Source organism: Trichechus manatus, unplaced genomic scaffold (assembly GCF_000243295.1).
Source record: "Trichechus manatus latirostris isolate Lorelei unplaced genomic scaffold, TriManLat1.0 scaffold00096, whole genome shotgun sequence".
In the NCBI taxonomy this organism is placed as follows: Eukaryota; Metazoa; Chordata; class Mammalia; order Sirenia; family Trichechidae; genus Trichechus; species Trichechus manatus.
Window position 1 is genome coordinate 6,844,453 of NW_004444032.1, and position 25,328 is coordinate 6,869,780.

A 25,328-nucleotide genomic window follows, 5' to 3' on the forward strand; every position below is an offset into this window, starting at 1 on the left:
GCTGACAAGTCTCCAACATGTCGTATACAGCATAGAGGCCTGTGGGGGCTGCAGTTGTCAATAGTGCAGCCATGTTTAAATGGCATATATCCCACAGCGTTCAATGCTGCAAATCTATTATTGAGAAGGTCTCTAAATTCAGGCAGGATATATTCAAAGACGTACTTTGGCTCTTGTGGCCTTGTTCTAATTTTCTCCAACTTCAACTTGAACTTGCACATGAGCAATTGATGGTCTGTTCCACAGTTAGCCCCTGGTCTTGTTCTGACTGATGATATTGAGGTTTTCCATTGTTTCTTTCCACAGATGTAGTCGATTTGATTCCTGTCTATTCCATCTGACTAGGTCCACACGTATAGTCGCCATTTATGTTGTTGAAAAAAGGTATTTGCAATGAAGAAGTCATTGGTCTTGCAAAATTCTGTGATGCAATCTCCTGCATCATTTCTATCACCAAGGCCATATTTTCCAACTACTGATCCTTCGTTTTTGTTTCTAACTTTCCCATTCCAATCGCCAGTAATTATCAATGCATCCTGACTGCACGTTCGATCAATTTCAGACTAGAGAAGTTGGTAAAAATCTTCAGTTTCTTTATCTTTGGCCTTAGTGGTTGGTGTGTAAATTTGAATAATAGTCGTATTAACTGGCCTTCCTTGTAGGCATGTAGATAATACCCAATTACTTACGGTGTTGTACTTCGGGATATATCTTGAAATTTTTTTTTTTTTTTAATTATGCTTTAAAGTTTACAGTTCAAGTTAGTTTCTCATACAAAACTTTATATACACACTGCTATGTGACCCTAGTTGCACTCCCCATACTGTGACAGCACACTCCTCCACCCTGGATTTCCACCCCGGATTTCTCGTGTCCATTCAACCAGCTCCTGTCCCTTTCTGCCTTTTCATCTCGCCTCCAGACTGGAGCTGCGCATTTAGACTCATGTATCTACTTGAGCTAAGAAGCACACTTCATGAGTATCATTTTATGTCCTATAGTCCAGTCTAATCTTTGTCTGAAGAGTTGGCTTCAGGAATGGTTTTAGTTTTGGGCTAACAGACAGTCTGAAGGCCATGTCTTCTGGGTCCCTCCAGTCTCAAACCATTAAGTCTGATCTTTTTACTAGAATTTGAGTTCTGCACCCTACTTTTCTCCTGCTCCATCAGGGACTCTCTGTTGTGTTCCCTGTCAGGGTGGTCATTGGTGGTAGCCAGGCACTATCTAGTTTTTCTGGTCTCAGGATGATGGAGTCTCTGGTTTATGTGGCCCTTTCTGTCTCTTGGGATATTATTTTCCTTGCATGTTTGGTGTTCTTCATTCTCCTTTGCTCCAGGTGAGTTGGGACCAATTGATGCATCTTAGATGGCCGCTCACTGGCTTTTAAGATTCCAGATGCCACTCACCAAAGTGGCATGCAGAACATTTTTGTAATGAACTTTGTTATGCCAGTTGACCTAGATGTCCCCTGAAACCGTGGTCCCCAGACCCCTGCTCCTGCTACTCTGTCCCTCGAAGTATTTGGCTGTATTCAGGAAATTTCTTAGCTTTGGTTTAGTCCAGTTGTGCTGACTTCCCCTGTATCATGTGTTGTCTTTCCCTTCACCTAAGATAATTCTTGTCTGCTATCTAGTTAGTGAATACCCCTCTCCCACCCTCCCTACCCTCGTAACCATCAAAGAATGTTTTCTTCTGTGTTTAAACCTTTTCTTGAGTTCTTATAATAGTGGTCTTATACAATACTTGTCCTTTTGTGACTGACTAATTTCACTCAGCATAATGCCTTCCAGATTCGTCCATGTTATGAGATGTTTCATGGATTCATTGTTATTCTTTATCGTTGCATAGTATTCCATTGTGTGAATAAACCGTAATTTGTTTATCCATTCATCCATTGATGGGCACCTAGGTTGTTTCCATCTTTTTGCTATTGTGAACAGCGCTGTAATAAATATGGATATATCTATTCGTGTGACGGCTCTTATTTCTCTAGGATATATTCCAAGGAGTAGGATTGCTGGATCATATGGTACTTCTATTTTTAGCTTAAGGAAGTGCCAAATCAATTTCCAAAGTGGTTGTACCATTTTACATTTCCACCAGCAGTGTATAAGTGTTCCAGACTCTCTACAACCTCTCCAACGTTTATTAGTTTGTGTTTTTTGGATTAATGCTAGCCTTGTTGGGGTAAGACAGTATCTCATTGTAGTTTTGATTTGCATTTCTCTAATGGCTGATGATCATGAGCCTTTCCTCATGTATCTGTTAGCCACCTGAATGTCTTCTTTGGTGATGTGCCTGTTCATATCCTTTGCCCATGAAATGGTCTTTTTGATTATGAACGCAATACCATTCCTCTTCAATTTGGCATTCCCGGCATAGTAGACCATACGATTGTCTGATCCAAGACGGCCAATACCAGTCCATTTCAGCTCACTAATGCCTAGGATATTGATGTTTATGTGTTCCATTTCATTTTTGACAATTTCCAATTTTCCTGGATTCATACTTCATACACTCCATGTTCCGATTATTAATGAATATTTGCAGCTGTTTCTTCTCATTTTGAGCCATGCCACATCAGCAAATGAAGGTACTGAAAGCTTGACTCCATCCATGTCATTAAGGTTGACTCTACTGTGAGGAAGCAGCTCTTGCCCAGTTGTCTTTTGAGTATCTTCCAACCTGAGTGGTTCATCTTCTAGCACTATATCAGACAATGTTCTACTGCTATTCATAAGGTTTTCACCGGCCAAGATTTTCAGAAGTAGACTGCCAGGTCCTTCTTCCTAGCTTGTCTGAGTCTGGAAGCTCTGCTGAAACCTGTTCACCAAGGGTGACCTGCTGGTATTTGAAACACTGGTGGCAAAGCTTCCAGTAACACAGCAACATGTAAGCCACCACTGTATGACAAACTGATAGACAGGTGGTGGTTTTGGATCATAGTTAGTTCAAACATATATATTTTTTCTTGATAATGGGATCACAACTATCAGCATAATGTATGCATCATCCCTGTGCTACTTTAAGTATTATTTGATGTGTGTTCGTGAACATGTTCTAAAGATTCAGTATGATTTTTCACTCATGTTATTTAGGCCAGTATTTGCCAAAATTTTACTATGGTACACCTGAATATGGTTATTGATACTCTGGGCAAAAATGATTCCATGGTTCAGTAAGTTTGGCAAATAATCCATGGTATCTGTGCCAGAGATTCACAATGTAGATTAGAATATAGAAGGCCCTGAGAAGTCCATCTGTAAAGAAACTTGTTTAACAAGGTTTGAATCCTAATCCAGCCTTTCCCAAATTTATATTCCATATTCCATACTCCTAGAACAATGCCCAGCACAATTAGGCACTCAATAAATACTTGATGAATAAATTAATGAATAAGTCTCTCTGGAAGCTTTTAGAATTTTCTAATAACTTAAGATTTCAGACATTTCTCAAATTACTTGGGAAATAAATACAATTTATTTTTCACAGTATATTTATTAACATTCTGTGAAACCAAAAAATTGATGTCAAGTCAATTTCAACTCTTGGCGACCCTATATGTGCACAGTAGATTGCCAGGCCTTTCTTCTGAGTTGCCTCTGGATAGATTTGAAATGCCAGCCTTTCAGTTAGTAGTCGAGCGCGTAACCATTTAGACCATCAAGGGACTCCTCCCGTGGAACACCAGTAGTAGTTTGCTACACTCTTTAAGTCATAACTGGTATTCTACTAAAATTTCCATGTTAAAAATTCTGTTCAATCGTTTCTCGGCCTCTTGGCTAAGATCACGTGTAGTATCTGTTCTTATCAGTTTATCATCTGATACGTCCTCTATCCGAGGACAATATATTAAATGGATTTTTGGAGCTGGGAGATGGAATAGGAGCTTGCGCCGTCCACTCCACGCATCGACCTGGTATTGCAGTACTTCCAGGAACAGTGCACCCCCTTCTTGGGAAAAAAAAAAAAAATTCTGTTCAAAATGCATTCACTATAAATTATTTCCAAATAATTCTTTAAAAACACTTACTTTTATTGTCATTCTCTCTTTAACCTGCTGCAGTCAGGCACACCACCAACCGCTTGATAGAAACTGGTCATGTCAAGATCATTTTGACTTGGACATTGCCAAAAAAAAAGGGCAGTTCTCAGTCATCGTCTTACCTAACTTAGCAGCAACATTTTACAAGATTGATCACTTTCTACACCTGGGTTTTTTTCCCCCCACTTTCTACATCTTGAAATACTTTTATTCACTTTCTTCCAGGATACAAAACTCGTATCTCACTGGTTGCTCTTTCTCAAGGACAGTTGTGGGTTCTTCATCTCCCCCTTGTACTTTTAATTTTAGAGTACCCAGGGCTCAGTTCTTAGATCACTTTATATATATCTATAAATATTCCCTTGGTGATTTCATCTAGTCTCAAATACCACTTATATTTTGACCATTCCATTATGTATATTTCCAGCTCAGCTCTAGCAAACTCCAGACATATTTCCACCCATCTACTCAGCATCTCAGGTTTGATATGTACAAAGCAAACTTCTGATCTTCCTTCCTAAATAACTGCCTCCAGTAGCCTTCCCCATCTTACCTGACGGCAACTCTATCCTTCCAGTAACTCAGAACACAAGCTATGAATCATCCTTTACCTCTCTTTAATGCCCTACATCAAATCCGTAAGGAAATCTTGCCAGATCTACTTTCAGAATACATCTGGAATCCAACCACTTTTCACCACCTCCACTGCTACCACCCTGGTACGAGCTGCAATGATTTCTCATCTGGGAACATGTAACAGCCTCCTAACTGGTTTTCCTATACCACCATTGCCCCTCTACAGTCTATAATCAAGATAGCAGCCAGAGTGATCCTTCTAAAATGTATGAAAGATAAAGTCATTTATCCGCTCAAAACTCAGTTGTCGCTTTACATTCCACTTAGAATATAAGCCAAAGCCTTTATGGAAGTCGACAAAGTCCTATGTGACCTGCTCTGCCCCCAGCCCCATTATCTTTATCAACTTCTCTCTCACTACTCTCCCACTACTTTGGGCTGAAGCTACACTGGCTTCTTTGATGTTCCTAGAACTTGCCACATACACCTTCCATAAGAGTAACTCCCTTCAAGTCTTTGCACAAATTCAGCTTCTCAGTGAGGCCTACACTGACCATCCTGTTTAAAATTGCAACACACCTTTGACCTGCCTGCCCTCCCAATTCTCCTTCCCTGTGCTACATTTTCTTTTTCCAAAGAGTTTATCACTTATATCATAATTTACTTATTATGGTTATAGTTTGTCTCCCTCCTCAAGAATGTAAGCTCCAAGGTTGTTGACCTATACATTTATTCTACACATCTAGACCAATACCTGGCACAATTAGAGGCTCAGTAAATACTTGACGACTGGATTAATCAATAAGTATCTCTGGAAACTGTTAGAATTTTCTGATACGTTAAGATTTCAGGCATTTCACCAGGATGAGTCTAGGTAGTAGCTTTTTGTTTTTGTTTCAATATCTTGTTTAACACTCAGTTGGCCCGTCTTCGGCTTTGGAAAATTCTGCTCTTCCTTAAATTATTTTCTCCCCCTCATTGCTTCAGTCCTCTCCTTCTGGAACTCCTGTAAGATAATTATAGACCAGTCTGATGTTGCACCCTATGTATTAACTTTTCTTTCATATTTTTTAATTTCTTTTTGCTGTATATTCTGGTGGACTTTATCTTGCAGATCACCAATTTGATCTTTAATTGTACTCATATTATTCAATTTTTGAATGATTTTGGTATTCATTATAAATTTAAATCGCATTTTCTAATCGCTCAGTTTTCATTACAGGCAGTGTTAAATGACAAGTACAAAGTGGAAAGGGAAGTTATACTATTGGAGGAGGAAAAAGTATCAAGAGTGGTTAATAGAAATAAAATGAGTTACTACATTCAGAAGAAAGCGTATAGAACATGAGAACCTGTGGAGACACTGGAAAATGAAGATGCCTTCTCCTTACCATCACTGCCCTGGCCACCTCTTATAATTACAGTGAGTAACAATAAATAGAAACTGCACAACACATTATCTAAGTGGCTCCACCTTAGGGCAACATTTGTGGAGAGGTTGGGGAACAGTTTGGGTATCAAAGTTAATAAGAGTAAGAGTCTGAATTTTGTATGAGTCAAAATAGGCCTGCAGTAGAGAACCTATGTTCTGCATGTCTGCTACATCACTCACTGACTTTGGTTGGGGTCGTTGTGAATGTAAACCAAATATGGATTCACATTGCTTCACCTCTCCTGATACCATCATTACATAGGAGATTTAGACAAGAACCTGTGCCTGATTTATTGATGAAATAGTCTATAAAAGTCTTGGAATACTAAATTTTTAAATCATCTTCCAGTCCCTGAATTACGTTTCGTTCCTTCAGGGTTGGTTGTTGAGGCTTCTCTTCCTTGTTGATTTTCCTTAAATGTCTAACATTCCTTGGACATCTGCACGTGTTTATAAAGAACTTCATCAAAAACTGCACAGATAGCTAAGTAAAGTGGTTTCCTCATCAATTATGTATGTCCACATTAGATATTCTTTTTAAATAAGGGCTGGCTATGGTCTGTGTAAGTTATTCCAAGCATTTGAACAGCCAGGGGCCTACAGGTGAATGTGTGATCATGCAGAGGCTGTTGCCCCCTGCAATGCCAAAGTAAGGAGGATTTATTACGAGAATGGAGTGCTGCCTTTCCTTACCAACATCCTCCCCACTCCCAAGTGGAAGTTCACCTCACCTCTGTTCTACCTTTCTGTCACACCCCAAGACCTTCATTGGAAAGCCTCCCCAGAGATAATCCCTTTATTGAGAGAGCTATTCTTACTCTCTGCCCTGATGAAAAAGCATGCCTGTCAACAACTGTTTACCTAGAAGGAGGAGAAAGATAGAACTCCCCAAAGCAGTTCTTCAATGAATTATTATGATTGAATTCCTGTCCATTCCTTCTGTTGTGTTTTGGGGAGGGGGTTTGTGGTGAAATGAGTTCATTTATGTGGCCTTTTGCCTTGCTTCTTTGGAAGAACAGCTTGAGAGATTTTTCCCAAGTCCTGAGGAGTTACGTTTGCCCTAGTTTTTTACCCCAGACGGTTTGTTACTATTGTCCAGGTTGATTGACGTTTCCTGGATAAACTGCAAACAACTTGGTTTTGATACTTTTTGTCTGGTCCTGGGCTGCACCCTGCCCATAACTGGTATGCACCTTGCAGGGATTGCTCAATAGACTATGCAAATGAAGCGTGTCATAGCCTACTTTGCAAATGAAGTGAGGATTGGTCAGTTTGTGGCCTCACTGGGAGAGACCATGCCTTGAAATTGACAATGAGTTGTACATATAAGCAACCGATCCCACAGTTTTTTAGAGACAGAAAGCAATAAGCAGCAGAAGACAGAAAGGAGAAGCAGAGAGAATAAGGAGGCAAAGGAACCTCCTAAAAGAGCTGTTAACATGGTCAAAGGCTCTAACACTGAAGACAGAGAGGCCCAGAAGGGCCCCAGAGGCAGAGCTGACAGTGACAGACAGCAGGGCAAAGAGGAGCCCATCCTGAGGGGGTTGAGAGGAGTGGGTGTTCAGGAGATCGACAGGAGGCCTGTCCTGGGAGACAGAGTGAGACCTGCACAGCCAAAAGGAGCTAAGAGAGCTCTCCTGCACTGAAGAAGGGATACTTTGTCTACATTCTTCTTGATCCTGATCTCAAATTGTACCGTTCCTTAATAAACCACTTAACTGTAAGTATGATCTGTAAATTCTCTGCGGCTCTTGCAATGGATTACCAAATCCAGCAGAGAAGTAGAATGCCGTGGGAAGGATGGCTGGTGTCAGAATTAGTAAAAAGGTTGGAGAGTGGAGGTATGTCTGACTTCCACCTCATACGAATCAGCCTTGTGCTGATCTTGATTCGCATTATCCTCTCTGAAGTTATACAGATTCTGACACTACTACTGCTACTACTACCATTTTACAGGGTTGTTGCTGTTCATTTTTCCAATCTGAGCATGAGAGCTTCTCCAGGACACTTCGGCTGTCGTGTTATTCTGATTTCTCTCAATCCAATCCCTTCTGCTTTATACATTCCTGGGATGTCTCAAAACATCTGGCTGTTGTTTCCCAGAAGTGGCATGACTTCATTTTTATACATGTTCTGTCATTTCATTGAGACCGAGGAGAAAAATAATCCTATACCGTCTATATTCAACCTGTCATCTGGAACTGAAAGCCCCAGCATTAACATGAAGAACTTTAGAGACCTATGGTTGGGACCAATCTCCTCTGTATTCTGTTTAGCAATGGTCTCACTTTCCTCTAGTGTGTTCTTTTCACCGCTAAACAGAAACATTTCAAAAAATTAAACTAACCACCCCAAGAATGTACAAATTCTTAAACTGATCTTGGGCAACCCAAATTCTCATGCAACTAATCTCAGCCAAGTGGGCCTGAAACTCTTAGCTCAAAAACACTGCCTACAATCAGCCACGAGATCAATAGGAGTCCATTATTCCAATTCTGAAGCACCATGACACCAATAACCAAAAGAATCACATGCCCACTACATGCCCTATAGAATTTAATGCAACATATTGAACCAAAAAAACTCAAGTTATAGAATTTAGCTCAAGAAAAAGATTATCATGATAAACTACTATTTTCCCAGAAGGAACAAAGACTTTAATAGACTTCATTTGTGTAGGGAGTGTAGATGAAGTTATTTTATTGGTCATTTCTTCAAGTATAGAAGTTTGTCATTTTCATTCTTTGTACATTCCATCTACACAAACTATGAACAAGAAAAAATTAAATTTTAAGTTATTGAGGAACTTTTATGTTGATTACTGGTTTAATTTCTAGTTGCTTATATTTTATACACACACACACACTTCTATAGGTTACTTCGGTGACTTTCTCGATAGTTTGTCAAGTTTGTATGATTCAGGGTCCATCTTTCCTTGTGAAAAATAAGCTGAAGAGCTAAAAGGGAAGTCAAAAAAGAGGGGATCAAAATAAATGTTCAGCATGGGGAAAACAAGAAAAATAGGCCTTGCGGAAAAAGGGACAGATGCTAACAATATAAAAATAATATACCCTTAAAGTTAATCTTGATTTTTAAAATGTAACTTTTTTTTCTTTTTGCCTCTTTTTTATTTGCTAGTCTACAATCTTCAGTCTAAAATTCAAAGCATGGCTATTTTCTTACTGTAAAACAAAGTAGTAGGTGTATTTTCCTGGAAATAATTAGGATACCTAAATCTAATAAATTATTTTTCTTCACTTTTCGAATTAAAGATTAACAAATATGTTTGTTAGTTACCACTGAGTCAATTCCAACTCATGGCGACCTCATGTGTTACAGAGAATTGCTCCATAGGGTTTTCTTGTATGCAAAGTCTCTGCTTTTTCCCAACTAGGCCCAAAGAGGAAGGAACTGGTGGGAGAAACACCTGCTCCTAGCAAGCAAATACATCAGAATTATATTTAACATGAGCTTCAAACGAACAAAATGTGTAAGGGGAGGAGAATGATAACAAACAAAGAAAAACTACCAAATGGCACACAAGGTCACATCAGGATTTTCCGGTCAGTCAAAAATAATTCTGAAATACGGCCTATGATGATATGTTTATACAGCCCAATTGCTTATACACCCTCTATACCTCCAAAATTGCATAATAAAATTTTAACAATAAAATGACAAGAGAACATGAAGTTGTAAATATTATTATTTCTTTCACTCACAATGTTGCATTAGACATTTACTAGTTTTAATATGTATCCATAGGATTAATACTCATGTGGAGTATGACATGGAAAAGTGCAGAACTAAAGTTTATCTGAAAACAAAAGCACACATTTCTTAGGATTTAAAAATATTGCACATAATAAGGTTGCACAGAAATTACTGGCTGTTTTTACAAACTGAATGAGGTATTAGTCAATCTCTAAATAAGGATGAGTGCAGAGGAACCACAAAACACAACACAAATCCATATTAAAATCTAGAGTGTCAACAACTAAGACGTATGAAAAGATGTGTAAAGTAGCTATGATTTCAACACTACAAATCATTAGCTAGGGGCCAAACACATAATAATCTCTTGGTAGTATTTCATACGTTTTCAACTTTCTTTCAACCTAAATGACTACAAGCAATACAATCATTTCCTTTACTCCACTTCCACTGTAGAAAGACATGGTTCTGTGGTAAATATCAAAACATACCTTAGCTTTCCTAAATTTTGATAAATAAGAAAAAAATTTTAAAAAATTTCTCAGGTAAGTTAACAGATTTCTAAATCTTTCAGTGGCAATTAACTAAGATACTGCTGTCCCTTGCTGAATGACTCCATTATAGTGTCATGTGCATTTAGCAACCCAAGTCAGATACTACAGAGCATGCAATTTTAAATTAGTAAAGGTTTCACTGCAATAATCATTCAAGTTCACACAACTGAAATCTACAGTAAGTTTTAAAGTTTAACGTTTAAATAGGTATCAGGCAAACTCAATCTTTTCTTGGTAATAAAACTGGCCACATTAATGAGCCCAAGGGCAGAAAGATTAAAAAAAAGACCAGGCAGATTTAGAATATCTTTTTCTTTTAAAAGAACCTTTACTAATCAGGGAAATTAATAATCAGCTATTTCTCTAACTAGCTGAATGCTGCTGAATTTGTCAAAAACAATTTAAATATATTTAATAGCTATACTAAGTTGTTCAAAGTAAGGTGAAATCATGCACTTGTCAAAATGGTTCACAGAAAATTGTTTTGCATCAAAGATACTGAGGAACAGTCAACTAGTTGGGTTTAGTGAGAACAGGAAAAGAATAAACTACTGTCCCGAACAGTCAGTGTACGTAGTAACCATATTTCCCCTTCGTTGAGTGACAGTCCTGCAGTGCTTGCTAGATCCGTGGAATCTTTTTTCAGTCTGTACTGTATGCTGACTGGTACTGTCAAAGCCACTAAAAGAAAACATTTTCTCCATGTCTTCAAACATGTCATCAAACAGTCCGCCTCCAAAAGAAAACTCCTGGAAATGATGTCTTTGTCTACTGGAACCATCCTGGCGTGTATGGAAGTGATTTTCAAAATGCTTCTTGGACCGAGTGTTCTGGTTTTGACCAAAAAAACCAAAGTCTTTAAATAAGTCATCAAAATTGAAGTTAAATGACTGCTCAAAAGGACTTCCACTGTCTCTTTGTCCTTTACCATTAGTAAAAGCACTGTGTCCAAGTGTATCATACTCTTTTCGCCTATTAGCATCTGAGAGGGTTTCATATGCTGAAAGAGATAAAAATACTTTAATAACTGAAGGTATTCAAAATTATATATAATCAAACCTCTTCAAATAAATGAATCCAACTCTATATTCTAGGAAAGGACTTCACATCACAACTAAAGCCAAAACTATATAAACATAAGAATAAAGTAAAAATGAAAGTTACTTTGTCTTGTTCACTACTGTATAATCAGAATTTAGCACAATTCCTGCCTCTAGTAAATACTCAACAAATATTTGTTAAATGAATGCTACCAATACTACAAATAAACATGTTGGCAACAATTTCAGAGTTTTTTACTCTTCATATTATTTGTATAAAGCCATTACTTGTACTAAAGAATTAAATCATCAAACATAACCTATCAGGAGTTGTCACTTTCTTATTAGTTGAAGTAAATGTTTAATTCCAACTCCCTACTCAGTTACCTCCATCAACCAGTAACTGCTGAATGCTCAGGAGGTGCTGCATGTTTCAGAACTTAAGTCAAAATTTCTTTCATACTTTTCCTTCAAAGATAAACATGGCTTTGTAAGGTATATCAAGTAGGGGAAAAAACCTAAGGCATTTCAGAGTCTATTTTGATTTTTATTTAATCCTCCTACTTAGTAAAATACCGTGTTTCATAAGTTAGTTCCTAAGTGAGTCTGGGTACTCAAAATTCATTTTCACACAGAAGCAATTTTATAAATAATGAAAGAAGTAGTACATTTTCAGTATTTTTAGATCTGTATACCTATAAAATTATCTGTTATCATTCATCTATTCAAGAATCAAACTATCTGTTATAATAGTCTGAGAATCTCACTACATTTAAATGTTGATCCCACTCCCCCTCCCATCTCCACAAAACCTTCAAATATATACACACTTATTAGCTATCATTCTCCTGTACTAGTTTATACCTGTGAGACCTCAGACACAATCATTCATTTATTTACCTTCTGCAATCTCTCTGAATTTTGCTTCAGCATCAGGGCTCTTATTTTTGTCAGGGTGGTACTTCACGGCCAACTTGTGAAAGGCCTTCTTGATCTGGCGGTCCGATGCTGATTTTGGCACACCTAAGATATCATAGTAACTTTTTGAGGCCAGAATTAATTCTGTTATCATTAAAATGCAGATTGCAAAGATGAAAACTGACTGGGGAGTAGCCATTTCTAATGTCCTAAAAAAGAAAAGGGGAAAAAGAAATTTTTTTTTTTAATCCACGGAGCTAGTCTTAAGACTGTTTTCTTTTAAAAAACAAAAACTCAGTGAACCTTTAGGATACAAAGAATACTTAATGTAATATCAAAATATTAGGCATATAATATAGTGTATCTATTGACATGTTATTTCATTTACACATCAGTTTTATTACCCCCAATTTGGCTGTAACCTTGAAGGCAAACAGTATTCAACCATATTGAGAAAAAATTGTCATGGCTTTGCCTTTCACACTAATACTCTGGCCATACTCAGAAGAGACACAAAAATATTCAACAACTGATTTTTACCAATTAGTATTAAAAACACATCCTACGCAAGCATTGTAGAAACAGTGGAAAACCCAAATTATTTTTAAAAGATCCCAATCTGATTTTCAAGAATTCATATTCTAAGAGGCTAAGAAAATGTATTTAACATCGTGAGAAAAAGGGAGAACATTACCAAGGTAAATAGCCCAGTATGTCTAAGTTAACAGCAATCTTCCCTCCCTAAGGCAGCACCAACTTCAGCTTGCAATTCAGAAAGATGAACTAAAGACAGCAAACAGTATCTTAATATTACAACAGAATACAATAATTTTTTTTTAAAAAATGTAAAATATTAAGTATTTAACAACGAATCACGGGTAGATAAATTGTTTAAAACTCATATAATTAATAGAGTCAAGATTTCTGCTAAGGTTGCCAGAAAGATGAACCTTCATAGTTTGTACTTCAGATGAGTTAAGTTCTTATTTTCAAACTTTTCAGTAGTTATTAAATATTTCTCTAACCTTAAAGGAGAATTCAACAACAATCTCCTGATAATACAGATTTAATGACTTGTGGTTCAAAACTCAGTGATTTTTTTGTTTTTGTTTTGGAATACTGTACCACAGAAGCCCTTAATAACCTATGATGACATAGTAACAAAGCTGACGAAAAGACACTACGGTTTGTGGAAATTGCCTGCCTTCCTCTCCTGTGGCCTTTCCTCGGCGTAATTAGCAGGTGGATTACTTCTTTCCAGAGAGTTACTCACAGTCACGGGTACCAAGGACTAAGTACAGAGAACACAAACGGGGCGTGTCCTCTGGAGCCGCATCCACTGACGGTTGCTCCCTAGTCAAGGGGCGCGAGTCTAAGACCGACTGGGAAACACCTTACTAGTGGCTTCATTAACGTTATCCCACTGTTACAAGTTCAACATCGAATCATTTCTAAGTAGAATGACTTGTATTTTACTGATTTCTCATCCTCAAGAAGGACCTGCCCAATAGCAGTCTCGGCCTTACTCCCCGGCGCCGGTAGCTGGCTGGGTTGGACCGTCCACCCTTCACCCACAGGCGACGAGCACACGCGCAGCCCGTCTAGGCCCGGGTCCATCCCTGGGAGTGGCTGTCTGACGCCCGAAAAAGCCAGCGGCACCCCCAAAACCCTAAACGCACTACTCTGTGATTCGGCGTCTTCTTGCTCCTACTCCCTTCTACAAGAACATGAGGGAGCCTGAAGCCCTTGTGGCGACTGAGGCGGACGCCGAGGCCAGGCCTGCCCACAAAGACCGGCCAGGGCTTCGGGGACGCTCCAAAACCCCTCCCGCGAAGCGGCCTCGTCCCTCACTCGCACCCTTCGGTTGCTGCTGCTCCCCAGAGCCTAGGCGCCGGCGAGGCTGACGATGGGTTCCACGCGGCTACTCGGTCCTGGGCCCTCACCCCGGCCACCGCGGCCTCCGGCAGCCGGCGTGCACCCCACTGCACAGCGATCTGGCGCTCCTCCTCCGGCTGCCGCCGCCGCGTCCTCTCAGCCCGCTCCCCACTAGAGGACGGCGGCAGCTGATGCAGCCACCTAAGGAAAAGATCTACACGAAACGCTTCCCCATTGGCTGCGCCTTTCCACCTGACCCTGAGGCCCTAGGCGCACGTGGAAAACTGTTGTCGCCGCTCAGCCTGTACGTCACTTCCGGCCCCAACCCCCGGCAGAGCGTTGCTGCGGCCGTCGGAGGCGGAAGTGACTAGACGTTTGCGAAGACTCCCTCCCCCCGCCCCAACCCCGGGGCCGATCCTGGCGCAGGCGCAGGCGCGGGGCTCGGGAAGCTTGGGTGTGCGGCCCCGCCTCAGTTAAGTAGGGCTGGCCTGTACCCTTCAGCCGGCCCGGGTGTCCGGGGCGTCATCCGAGCGATGCCCCGGTATTGCGCAGCGACTTGCTGTAAGAACCGCCGGGGACGGAACAATAAAGACCGGAAGCTGAGCTTTTATCCGTAAGTTGTCCCTGGAGCAGCGTCAGCGCTGCTTGTGGGTCGCCGTCCTGCAGCGTTTGGAGCAAGGGCTTGGGTATCTCCTGTTTGCTGTGTAAATAAGTCCTCAGCTCACAGGGCGTGGTCGGTCACCGCGCGGGGAGAGGGCGTGCAGTTCTGGGTACCAGGAAATGTCTTCCCTGAGCGGGGACGCCGGGCTGTTGGTGAGGCATCGGGACTTTTTGGGTGTTGATACCGACTGTCGTCGAGTCAGTGCCTACTCATAGCGGCCCTGTAGGACCGAGTAGAACTGCCCCATAGGGTTTCCAAGGCTGTGAATCTGTACGGAAGCAGGACGACTTTTCCCGTGGGTTCGAACTGTCCATATTTTGGTTAACAGCTGAGCTAGCGCTCTACTGCGCTACCAGGGCTTCTCTGGGTGTTGATAGCGCAGTTAAAACAGTAGTTTTCGCGTTGTTCCGTGTTATTCAGAGCTCTTCCCCACCCCACTTAACCTCATTTCATTGAAAGACATTAGCCACCACCTAAGTGACATCAAACCTGTAAAGGGCTAGGCGGGAAGGTGCAAAGTTAAGTTGCAGCCCCTGTGAGTTAAGCTGTATTTTGTTGATCGTTGCCGTGGAGTCCCTTCCGACTCATAGCGACCCCATGTGTGTAGAGTAGAACTGCTCCAGGCCTGTCTTCCGAGCACTTCTGGATGGGTATTATTTAACTACATTTTTCTCTTGAGGAAACTGAGGCTCAGAAAAATTAAATAACCGACCTTGAAAGCTTAACAGGAGAGTGAAGTGCCTTTCCGAATTACTAGTGCCAGGAACAGAGAGAGGCTCTAAAGCTTGACTTGGTGGGTTCAAATCCTAGTACTACTGCATTGTAGCTGAGTGACCCGCCAAATTATATAAGCAGTAGGTGCTTCAGATCTCTCATTTGTAAAGTGGGAGTATTGTTTTGTGTTGTAGAGTCTATTCCAACTCATAGCGACCGTATATGACAGAGTAGAATTGCCCCATAGGATTTTCATGCTGAGTGTAAATTAAAGCAATAAAACAGCGGCTGGCACACATTAAATGCTTAATATATATAGAAAGCATGAAAATCAACATATTTAAAGTATTACATTTCCATGTTTTCTGTATTTGGAAATAATTCACGTGGGTCTAACCTGGTTGTCTTTTCCTTTCTTTGAATCTTCACCACAGCTATTTTTTGAAGCCTGTTTTACTTTAGACCTGAAGTTCTCTGGCCACTGATGATTCAGTTGCTTTCCATTATCTTAGATAAAAGTAAAAGAACTAATAACTCCAAGTCATTCACACTGCATGGCAATATTTCCAGGATTGTCTCCCTTGAAACCCTTCCACAAGATGCAAAAGAGATACTGGGGAGGAGGGTGGGATGGCAGGGAGGGAACTCTTGGTCAGTTGATTGGGAAATGTTGCTGTGTTAATGGCTGTGGCTCTGAAAAAGTTTGTGGTAAAGGATGATTATGTTGAACTTAATTCCACATTTCATCCCAGATTTATGATTTATTTGGCCTTGGATTTGGGTGAGGGGGCATAATCCCAAACTAAAAATTCTTTAAATTAACTTTGTGAGCCTTACAGTTACTGTTTTTAACGAGGAATAAAAAAATGTAGTGCCAGATGAAGTCAACTATAAAGATTGTTTCCCCCTTAAAATGTGAATTTAGTGAAGATAGGATTTTTAATTTTGATAGGTTTTTGCTTCCATATGTAACTCACAAAATAAAAATGAAAAATTTTTATTTTCCTAATAGCACCAAACTTGAATGAATTGGCTCTTAACCCTATAGCAGTCTGTAATATAAATTTTTATGAATTAGAGGATTCAGTAAATATTTACACATACTTTCTAGTTTATACTGTGATTATCTAATGCTATTTTGGGAATAAGACAGTGAACCAAAATTATTAAACAAATTGGACCAACATAAAGATACTAAATTGTTCTGGAAACGTATTCCAGGAGATTTCTTAGCAATTTACCCATTAAGAATGTAGTGCAATCCAGTTACCAATAAGGATATTCACAAAATGTATTCTTTAATAACTTAATATATAGGTACAATAGATGTAATTTACAAACACTACCCTTATAAATGAAATTACATAAAAAGATATCATTGTAAAAGGCATATCGTCATTGTAGATACAGTAGTAAAGGTATGAAATTAACTATGGCTAGCAGAATTCAGGTCCTCTTAAAAGAAAATTCATTTTGCCTTTAAATGAGTTTTTCTTGTTATGCCTGTCATACTTATAACCTAGATTGTTGATATGTGCAAGGTTAAAAATTTTTCAAATGATGTATGAATAGTGTATCTGTGGTGAGAATTTCCAAAGACAGAACATCTGATATTTCCATATAAGGACTTCAGGGAAAAATATTTCCTGCAAAATACCCAGACTCTTCTCCCATAGCATTGTATAAAACTATTAAAATTTAGAAAAGAATCGTGCTACAACAAAGTATAAACTAAATGGTTGGGATTGGTGGTAAATGTATAGCAGCCTCTTTTTGTATAAGAACCTATACTGCTACTGTTTTTACAAAATAGGAAATTATATGCAGTATATGTTTTGGACTGTGTTACTGGAAAATCAAATGAAATATAGTCTGCTGTCAGTAATTGTTAATGTAGTTAACCCAAACCTATCAGACTGGTAGAAAAACTTTTCTATCAGATTAACTGCCATTAATCCAGTTTTGCTTAGAAAACACATTGTAATATGTTACAGCCAACTCTAAATCCAAGTTATTGTCAGTACAGGAACAAAATGTGTAAAGACCTGTCTTGCCTTTATCTTTTTTGTTTGATTTGTTTCATATTATAAAATATGAGTCTGCCCTTTTTAACATGTTCAGTTTTCTTGCATCAGAATTTCTTTTAATACCTTAGGGTTCCCAATCTATTGGTTGTAGACGTCTGGAGATACTGGACTAAATTACATATGAGTAGAATTGAGGCTGAGGCCAGTAAAGAGAATGGAATATTGGTAGTTTTGTAAGATTTAATTTTCATCTTATTGTCGCAAAACCATTTGTTTAAATTAGGTCTCCTTATTTCAAATTTTGTTGTCTGTATGTAAGAGAGAAAGGTGTTCACTATGTTTGATGTTCATACATTTTGGAAATTCCTCTAATATGTTTTTAAAAGTTCGTATAAACAGAATTCTAAAGCTAAAGACTGCTTCGGATAATAGACAAGAAACCATTTAACATATGCTATTAGTATGAAATGCATTTGAATAGAACTTTGTACTTTATACAAAGCTCTTTCCTAGTTCTCGGCAAACTACACAAGAGAAAATAGGACTTAAATTCATGGAAAATATGAATAAAATTTATCCTTTGTAAGAACACATATTTTATCTTAGTCTTCTCATTGCAGAGAGAGAGAGTTGTCATGAAGATTCTCTTATACAGTAGTGATGGTGGCCTTGATTCTGTAGCACTGAGGCACAGGTGACCTAGATATGTAGGTCTGGATTCAGGCAAAACTGTAAAAATATAGCAAAGTTTTCCTTTTTTTTTTTTTTTAATTTCAGGTTTCCTCTGCGTGACAAAGAAAGACTTGAAAAATGGCTAAAGAATATGAAACGAGATTCATGGGTTCCTAGTAAATACCAGTTCCTGTGTAGTGACCACTTTACTCCTGACTCTCTTGACATCAGATGGGGTATTCGATATTTGAAACAAACTGCAGTTCCAACAATATTTTCTATACCTGAAGACAGTCAGGTATTGTGGGCAGAGTGTGGGGGAGAGAAATTAATGTTGAGCAGGGTGGCAGATTGCCAGGCAGGTTATCAGGTGGAGGGGGTGAGAGGGAAAGATAACTGTTAGAAAAACAGATACTTAGGAAAAACTAAAACTAATTTGTGTTTTTAAAAGAGTAATTTTTTTTAAAATGTTAAGCTGTCTTGAAGCATAGCTTAAAAGAAGTAATAAAAGATAACATAAGTTATTAATATGTTAATGAGGGGGAATTTTTTCGTGATCATTTGAATGATCTGAGACTCTTCCCTCGTGTATTGAATGTGCTTACCCATTGCCATCGAGTCAGTCCTGACTTAGCAACCCCATAGGACAGAGTAGAACTGCTCCCTAGGGTCTCCAAGGCTATATAATATTTATGAGAGCAGACTGCTACATCTTTCTCCTGCAGAGCAACTGGTAGGTTCAAACCACCGATTTTTAGGTTACCAGACAAGTGCTTTAACCACTGCCCCACCAGAGCTTCCTTGAATGTGCTTAATGCTATCTAAAAAACACCTTTTGAGTTGTTATATACTTAGAACTTTTTTTTTTTAAGTGAATAAGCTTACTTGGCCAGTATCCTCCTCAAAGTTATTAAATAATTGGTCCTAATCTATAAAATAAAGGCATTTACTAGAGCTCTGGTGGCACAGTAGTTAAGCTCTTGGCTGCTAACCCAAAGGTTGGCAGTTTGAATCCACCAGCTGCTTTGCTGGAGCAAGATGTGGCAGGCTGCTTCCATAAAGATTTCAGTCTTGGAAACCCTATGGAGCAGTTCTACTCTGTCCTATAGGGCGCTTTAAATCAGAATCAACAGCAGTGAGTTTGGAATTATTAAGAAAAACCTGAAAAGGGCATCTTTTTTAGAATTTGAAAATACTATTTTCTAGGGAAAAGACCCTTCCAAAAAAAAGTCTCAGAAGACGAAATTAGAGGATGAAAATGAAGTATGCCTAAAAGCCAAGTCAGAAGAATCATTTGCATCAAATGAGCCAAAGAAAAATACAGTTAACACAAATGTGCCCTCCGAATGTGCAGAATTACTTGATTCATCTGGTTTGGTGAAGCCACCAGCTCCAAAAACAGAAAGTATACAAAATAATATACTAACTCTTAATCTGGTTAAACAAGTTATTGAAAAACCAGAATCTACTTTGGAAACATCAGTTAACCAAGGTATAGGTATATGTGGTTTTCACACATCTTTTGAGAATATAAATTCTACAACTATTACTTTGACAACTTCAGATCCAGAAGATATTCAGCGCTCTTTGGGAACCCAAGAAGTGTTTGAAATAACTACCAATCATATTGCTAATCCAAATTTTACAAATAATTCCATGGAAATTAAGTCAGCACAGGAAAATCCAGTCTTATTCAGCACAATTACTCAAACAGTCGAACAATCAAATGCAAATAAGGAATCTGTTATTGCCATTTTCGTACCTACTGAAAATTCTAGACCTACAATTAATTCTTTTATACCCGCCCAACAAGAAACCATGGAAATGGAGGACATAGACACGGAAGGCTCCTTATATAAGGATGTCGACTATGGAACAGAAGTTTTACAAATTGAACATTCTTACTGCAAACAAGACATAAATAAGGAACATCTTTGGCAGAAAGTTTCTAAGCTACATTCAAAGATAACTCTTCTTGAACTACAAGAGCAACAAACTCTAGGAAGACTGAAGTCTTTGGAAGCTCTAATAAGGCAGCTAAAACAGGAAAACTGGCTATCTGAAGAAAATGTCAAGATTATAGAAAACCATTTCACAACATATGAAGTTACTATGCTATAAAGACGTTTTAAAGCTATAACTTTTATATGTTTTTTGCAGCCAAACCAAATTATACGTAAAGTGAACTTTTTCCTGTATAAATTTCTCATCTTACTGAAGCTATGAAAGTGCTCTAATGTTATATACTACTACACATTGTTTTTGTAATGCTCATTTTTGAGAAAAATTAGAGAATTATTGGTTGTTTAGAAAAACTTTTATTATATGATTATTTTCTAAGTTAAAGTGAAAATACAATAAATAAATAATGTGATTAAGTCATTAAATAAGCAAATACTGTGATGGTAAAAAGAGCCCAGAATAGAAGTCAGGCTCAGGAATCAGTCCTAGTTCTACCATTGGCATATAGCTCGGGCAAGTTCCTTATGAAGCTTGAGCCTCAATCCCTAGTCTATGATTATAAACAAAGCCATTTACTAGATCTCTGATGTAGTATGTTTCTTTATAGCTCCTTCCCTTTCTATAAGAACACTTTTAACAGAACAGGTTTTCTATATTATAGTCTGTGCTTCATAATACTATAAGTTGGCTAGAACCGGATATTGCTAACTATTAGAATATCCTCAGTATTTATTAAATTCTGTGTTTAACCTTTGGCTATAGTTTTATACCTGTAATATAAAAGATAATACTTCTTTTGTCAGTTTATTCCAGTTGAACTAAAATAAGGAACCACCCATTAGCCCAGTTCTTAGGAGAAGGACTTCAAGCTTTAAAGAATATGTATTTCAATACCTTATATATAATTAACCATCTTAATACATAATCACTTGAGCTTTGTAACATCCTGTATTTATAAAGTTAAATTTATAAATAAATAAAAAAATGAAAATGAGGCTAAGTATATTTTAGAAATTATAGTGTATCTTCTTAGTAAGTGTAGCTTTTTAAAGTATGTGCCTGTGTCATTTTTAAATTCCAGAAATAGAGTAATACTTATAACCGTACATTATCACTTATGTATATTTTACTGAAATTTATAAGAAATTATAGACATGTGATGACCTTAGAGAGGCAAGTAGGAAAGAGAATTGATGATGATGTAAATAAAAATACTGTTTAAATCCACAAGAATTTAAGAAAAATGAATATAAAAGCAAAGACTTAGTGGTAATAAAATGAATGTGAAAAAATGGGCTATGTGTTCCCTTAAAATTGTCAGTCAATATAATTAAATATACTACTAAAGCAAAGCTTATGGTGTTGGACAAGTTCCTGTCAGTCTCATCTGTAAAGCAAAAGACACTATTTCCTGTCTTATATGATGGATTTGAGAATTCTATAAGGGAACATGTTTTTGAGCCTGGGAAATAGGAGGTGCTCAGTAAATATTAGTTGACTCTGAACAGCAAATAGTACACTAATTGTTTTATAAATGCATAGTGATTATTTTCTGCCAGATTTTACTTATTTTCTTCAGCCTTATAAAATTAATTGGTATTATATGGATGTGTGTCAGCTAATTATAAAAAGTTGCCTAGAGGTGCAACTTTTATTGGGAAACTTTTTATTGGGTAACTATGAGAAAAAATATACTAGACTTTTTTCATAAATTATGTTCAGACATTTAGTAGAGTTAATACTATATTATTTTTAAGTGTTCTCATGCTGCATTTTGCTAATACTAATAAATTATACAGATGAAAGTAAGAACCTTTTAAAATCACAGTAGTGATGTATAGTTTCAGTTCAGTTTTTAGCAGTGTACATCATAGTAATTTTCTGTTTGCTTAAAGTTACAGTTTACTCAGGAATAATTTATATGTTTAATTGTATTTCTTTAAACTTAATAAATTTTAAGTATTTAAGGTATTTTCTTGTCTCGTCTGTGTTCAGTTCAGGATATTCTCAACCTGACCCAGTTAACCTCTGAATTATATTTGGGGTTCAGGCCAACAATATTTCTCATTTGGACTATTTAGGAGCTTCCTGGCTGATTGTCTTAGTTATCTAAGCTGCTATAACAAATACCACAAGTGGACAGCTTTAGCAGAAATTTATTCTCTCACTGTCTAGGAGGCTAGAAGTCCAAATTCAGGGTGCCAGCTCCAGGGGAAGGCTTTCTTTCTCTGTCAGTTCTAGGGGAAGGTCCTTGTTGTTAATCTTCCTTGGTTGAGGAGCTTCTCAGCACAGGGACCCCTGGTCCAAAGGACACGCTATTCTCCTGGCTCGTTTCTTGGTGGTATGAGGTCCATGTCTCTCTGCTCACTTCTCTTATATTTCAAGAGATTGGTTTAAGACATAGCCTAATCTTGTAGATCGAGCCCTGCCTCATTAACATAACTGCCTCTAATCCTACCTCATTAATGTAGAGGTAGAATTTACAACCCATAGGAAAATCATATCAGATGGCAAAATGGTGGACAGTCACATGATACTGGGAATCATAGCCTAGCCAAGTTGAACACATTTTTGGGGGACACAGTTCAGTCTATAACATTTCACCCTTTGGCCTCCCAAAATTCATGTCCTTGCCACATGTAAAACACATTCACCCCATTGTACCATATCAAAAGTCTTAAATCAATCAAGTCCAAAATCTCATCTGCAAAATTTCTCTTCGTCCGTGAAATCGAGAATACAAGTTATCTGCTTCCAAAGTACAGTGGTGGAACAGACACAAGGTAGACATTTCCATTACAAATGGAAGAAATTGGAGGTAAAGAAGGGATAATGCACCAAGCAAGTCTGCAGAACATGTTACATTAGCTCTCAAGGCTTGAAAATAAACCTTTGTTCTCTGAGACCATTTACACAATGGCCCTGCCTTCCAGACTCTGAGTGTTGGCCACACTCTGGATTCTGAGTGGAGGCCCCTCAGCCCTGGACTTCAGCTCTGCCTTCCAGGCCTACTGGAATGGCAACTCTGCCCCCTTGGCTTTGGGCAGCCCCGTTCTAGTCCCTCTGAGTGGTGACTCCACCTTTAGAGACCCCAGAAGCTGTGGCCATACCCTTTGAGACAGGCAGCTCTACTTTATGTGTTCCTTGTCTCTTCAGCTTCTGCTTCCTGGTTCCTTGGCCTCTCAGCCCCTCAGGCCTTGCCACCCAAGTCTGTCATGCTGGTGCAACTGTTCCAAAGTTCTGTAGCTGCACTGGTAAGTGCCTGGAGACACCCCACTATGCCAATAAACTGGCCAAAAGGCACTCAGCTCTCTTGCTTCATGGGTCAGCAAGCCTAGTTCCACTGATAAGTACCTGGAGGCACCCTACTCCACCAGGAAGCCTGCGCAAAGGCACTCGGCTGTCTCATTCTGGGTCAGCTCTAGCACCATCTCGCACTGGTCTCCTGATTCTGCTGCTGCTGGTTCTCTGCTGCTGCTTCTCTCCATCTGCGCTGTCTCCAGCGTAACAGCTCTCCTCATTTCCTTCTGAGTCCTCACCAGAATTGTCTTACCCATTGCCGTGGAGTTGGAATGTCCATAATTCCACCAACAGTCTCTGTGAGGCAATCTAGGCTTTTATTGTTGGGCACTTTAAAAGTCTTCCAGCCTCTACCCATTCACAATTTCAGAACCACTTCCACATTTTAGGTATCTGTCAGAGCAGCACCCCACTTCTGGTACCAAATTCTGTCTTAGTTACCTAGTGCTACTGTAACAAATATCACAAGTGGATGGCTTTAACAAAGAGAAATTTATTCTCTCACAGTCTAGGAGGCTAGAAGTCCAAATTCAGGGTGCTAGCTCCAGGGGAACACTTTCTCTCTCTGTCAGTTCTGGGAAGAGGGTCCTTGTCATCGACTTTCCCTGGTTGAGCTTCTCAGCACAAGGACCCCTGGTTCAAAGGATGCACTATTCTCCTGGCTCTTGTTTCTGGGTGGTATGAGTTCCCCATGTCTCTCTGCTCACTTCTCTCTCTTATATCTCAAAAGAGATTGGCTTAAGATACAACCTAATTTTGTAGATTTGAGCCCTGCCTCATTAACATAACTGCCTCTAATCCTGCTTCATTAACATCACAGAGGTAGGATTTACAACATATAACAAAATCACATCAGATGATAAAGTGGTGACAATCACACAATACTGGGAAACATGGCCTAGCCAAGTTGATACACATTTTTGGGGACACAATTCAATCTATAACACTGATCTTGCTTCTATTTCCAATCTTCCATCTCTATATCATCCTGGGCCCTGCTGTCAGCTTTTTACCTAAACTATAGATCTAACTAACCATGTCACCCACCCACCATGTAATCCCCTTAGTTTAAAAGTCTTTGATTACTCTCTACCTACACAATAAAGTCAAACTTGTCATTGTATATATGATCATCTCTGTTTCTATCTTTCCTGTATTCTAGCCACACTGGACTTTTTAGTGTTTCCCAAACATACCAAATAGGTGTCTATCTTCATACCTGCTTTTTTCCTAGGCTCACCAGTCTGCCAAAATTATATTTTGACATTAAAGCTCAAATGCCTCTTCTTTGGTGGAATGTCATCTCTTTTTTCCAGTCGGAATTGTTTCCTCTCTGCTCTTACAGGACTTTGTTTTATAACACTATTAAAGCAGTTACTTAATACTTTTTTTGCAGCATGACGATACCTATGGCTATCTCTTCAATTAGATTGTTAGCTTTTTGAAAGCAGAATTTTTTATTCATTTTTGTATCTTTGACAATATAATATTCACTCAACAAATATTTGGATGAATATTCTGGATTTGCTTATTTAGCATTTCTTGGTTCTTGCCACTTAAAAGGTTTCTTAACAAAATATGTGTCTTTAGTATTGAGAATGGCTAGGGCAATATATAGATCTTCATATCGTCTTTGAAACATTCCATGTTTCCAATGGACGGTACAACTTACTAATTATCTGCTATGGGAGTTATCAATAAGATTTTTGTTGTTGGAGGCTATCTTGTTCTTGTCCCTACCCCAGGCTTTTTTCCCTACTTTCTATTCTAGATAATCAAGGAGAAATAAGTCCAAGAAAGCTGTGTATCTTTGTGTTTACAAGTCAGGGAGATAGGTA

General features: G+C 38.6%; 2 protein-coding genes and 1 non-coding gene across 7 annotated transcripts; 2 read left to right on the forward strand and 1 right to left on the reverse strand.

Moving 5' to 3' along the window:
* The first annotated feature begins 3,762 nt into the window (after positions 1-3,762).
* On the forward strand, positions 3,763-3,953 carry LOC111821671 (U2 spliceosomal RNA). Its single transcript, XR_002825012.1, has one exon. It is a non-coding gene; the product is annotated as a U2 spliceosomal RNA (small nuclear RNA).
* Positions 3,954-8,767: 4,814 nt separating this feature from the next.
* DNAJB9 (DnaJ heat shock protein family (Hsp40) member B9) lies at positions 8,768-14,475 on the reverse strand. Of its 5 annotated transcripts, XM_023737036.1 has the most exons (4): positions 14,137-14,234; positions 12,974-13,062; positions 12,262-12,488; positions 8,769-11,321 (listed from the first exon to the last, which is right to left on the reverse strand). In XM_023737036.1, exons 3-4 carry the CDS (start codon positions 12,476-12,478, stop codon positions 10,870-10,872), a joined length of 669 nt encoding a protein of 222 aa, XP_023592804.1. In that variant the 5' UTR covers positions 12,479-12,488; positions 12,974-13,062; positions 14,137-14,234; the 3' UTR covers positions 8,769-10,869. The 5 variants fall into 5 exon arrangements, with proteins under 5 accessions (XP_023592805.1, XP_023592804.1, XP_023592803.1 ...); XM_023737037.1 differs by lacking the exon at positions 12,974-13,062 and having other exon boundaries at positions 8,768-11,321; positions 14,223-14,475; XM_023737035.1 differs by lacking the exon at positions 12,974-13,062 and having other exon boundaries at positions 14,137-14,470.
* A 101-nt stretch (positions 14,476-14,576) lies between these two features.
* On the forward strand, positions 14,577-22,161 carry THAP5 (THAP domain containing 5). The gene is made up of 3 exons (XM_004382584.2): positions 14,577-14,767; positions 18,334-18,526; positions 19,435-22,161. Exons 1-3 carry the CDS (start codon positions 14,688-14,690, stop codon positions 20,347-20,349), a joined length of 1,188 nt encoding a protein of 395 aa, XP_004382641.1. The 5' UTR covers positions 14,577-14,687; the 3' UTR covers positions 20,350-22,161.
* The last annotated feature ends 3,167 nt before the right edge of the window (positions 22,162-25,328 follow it).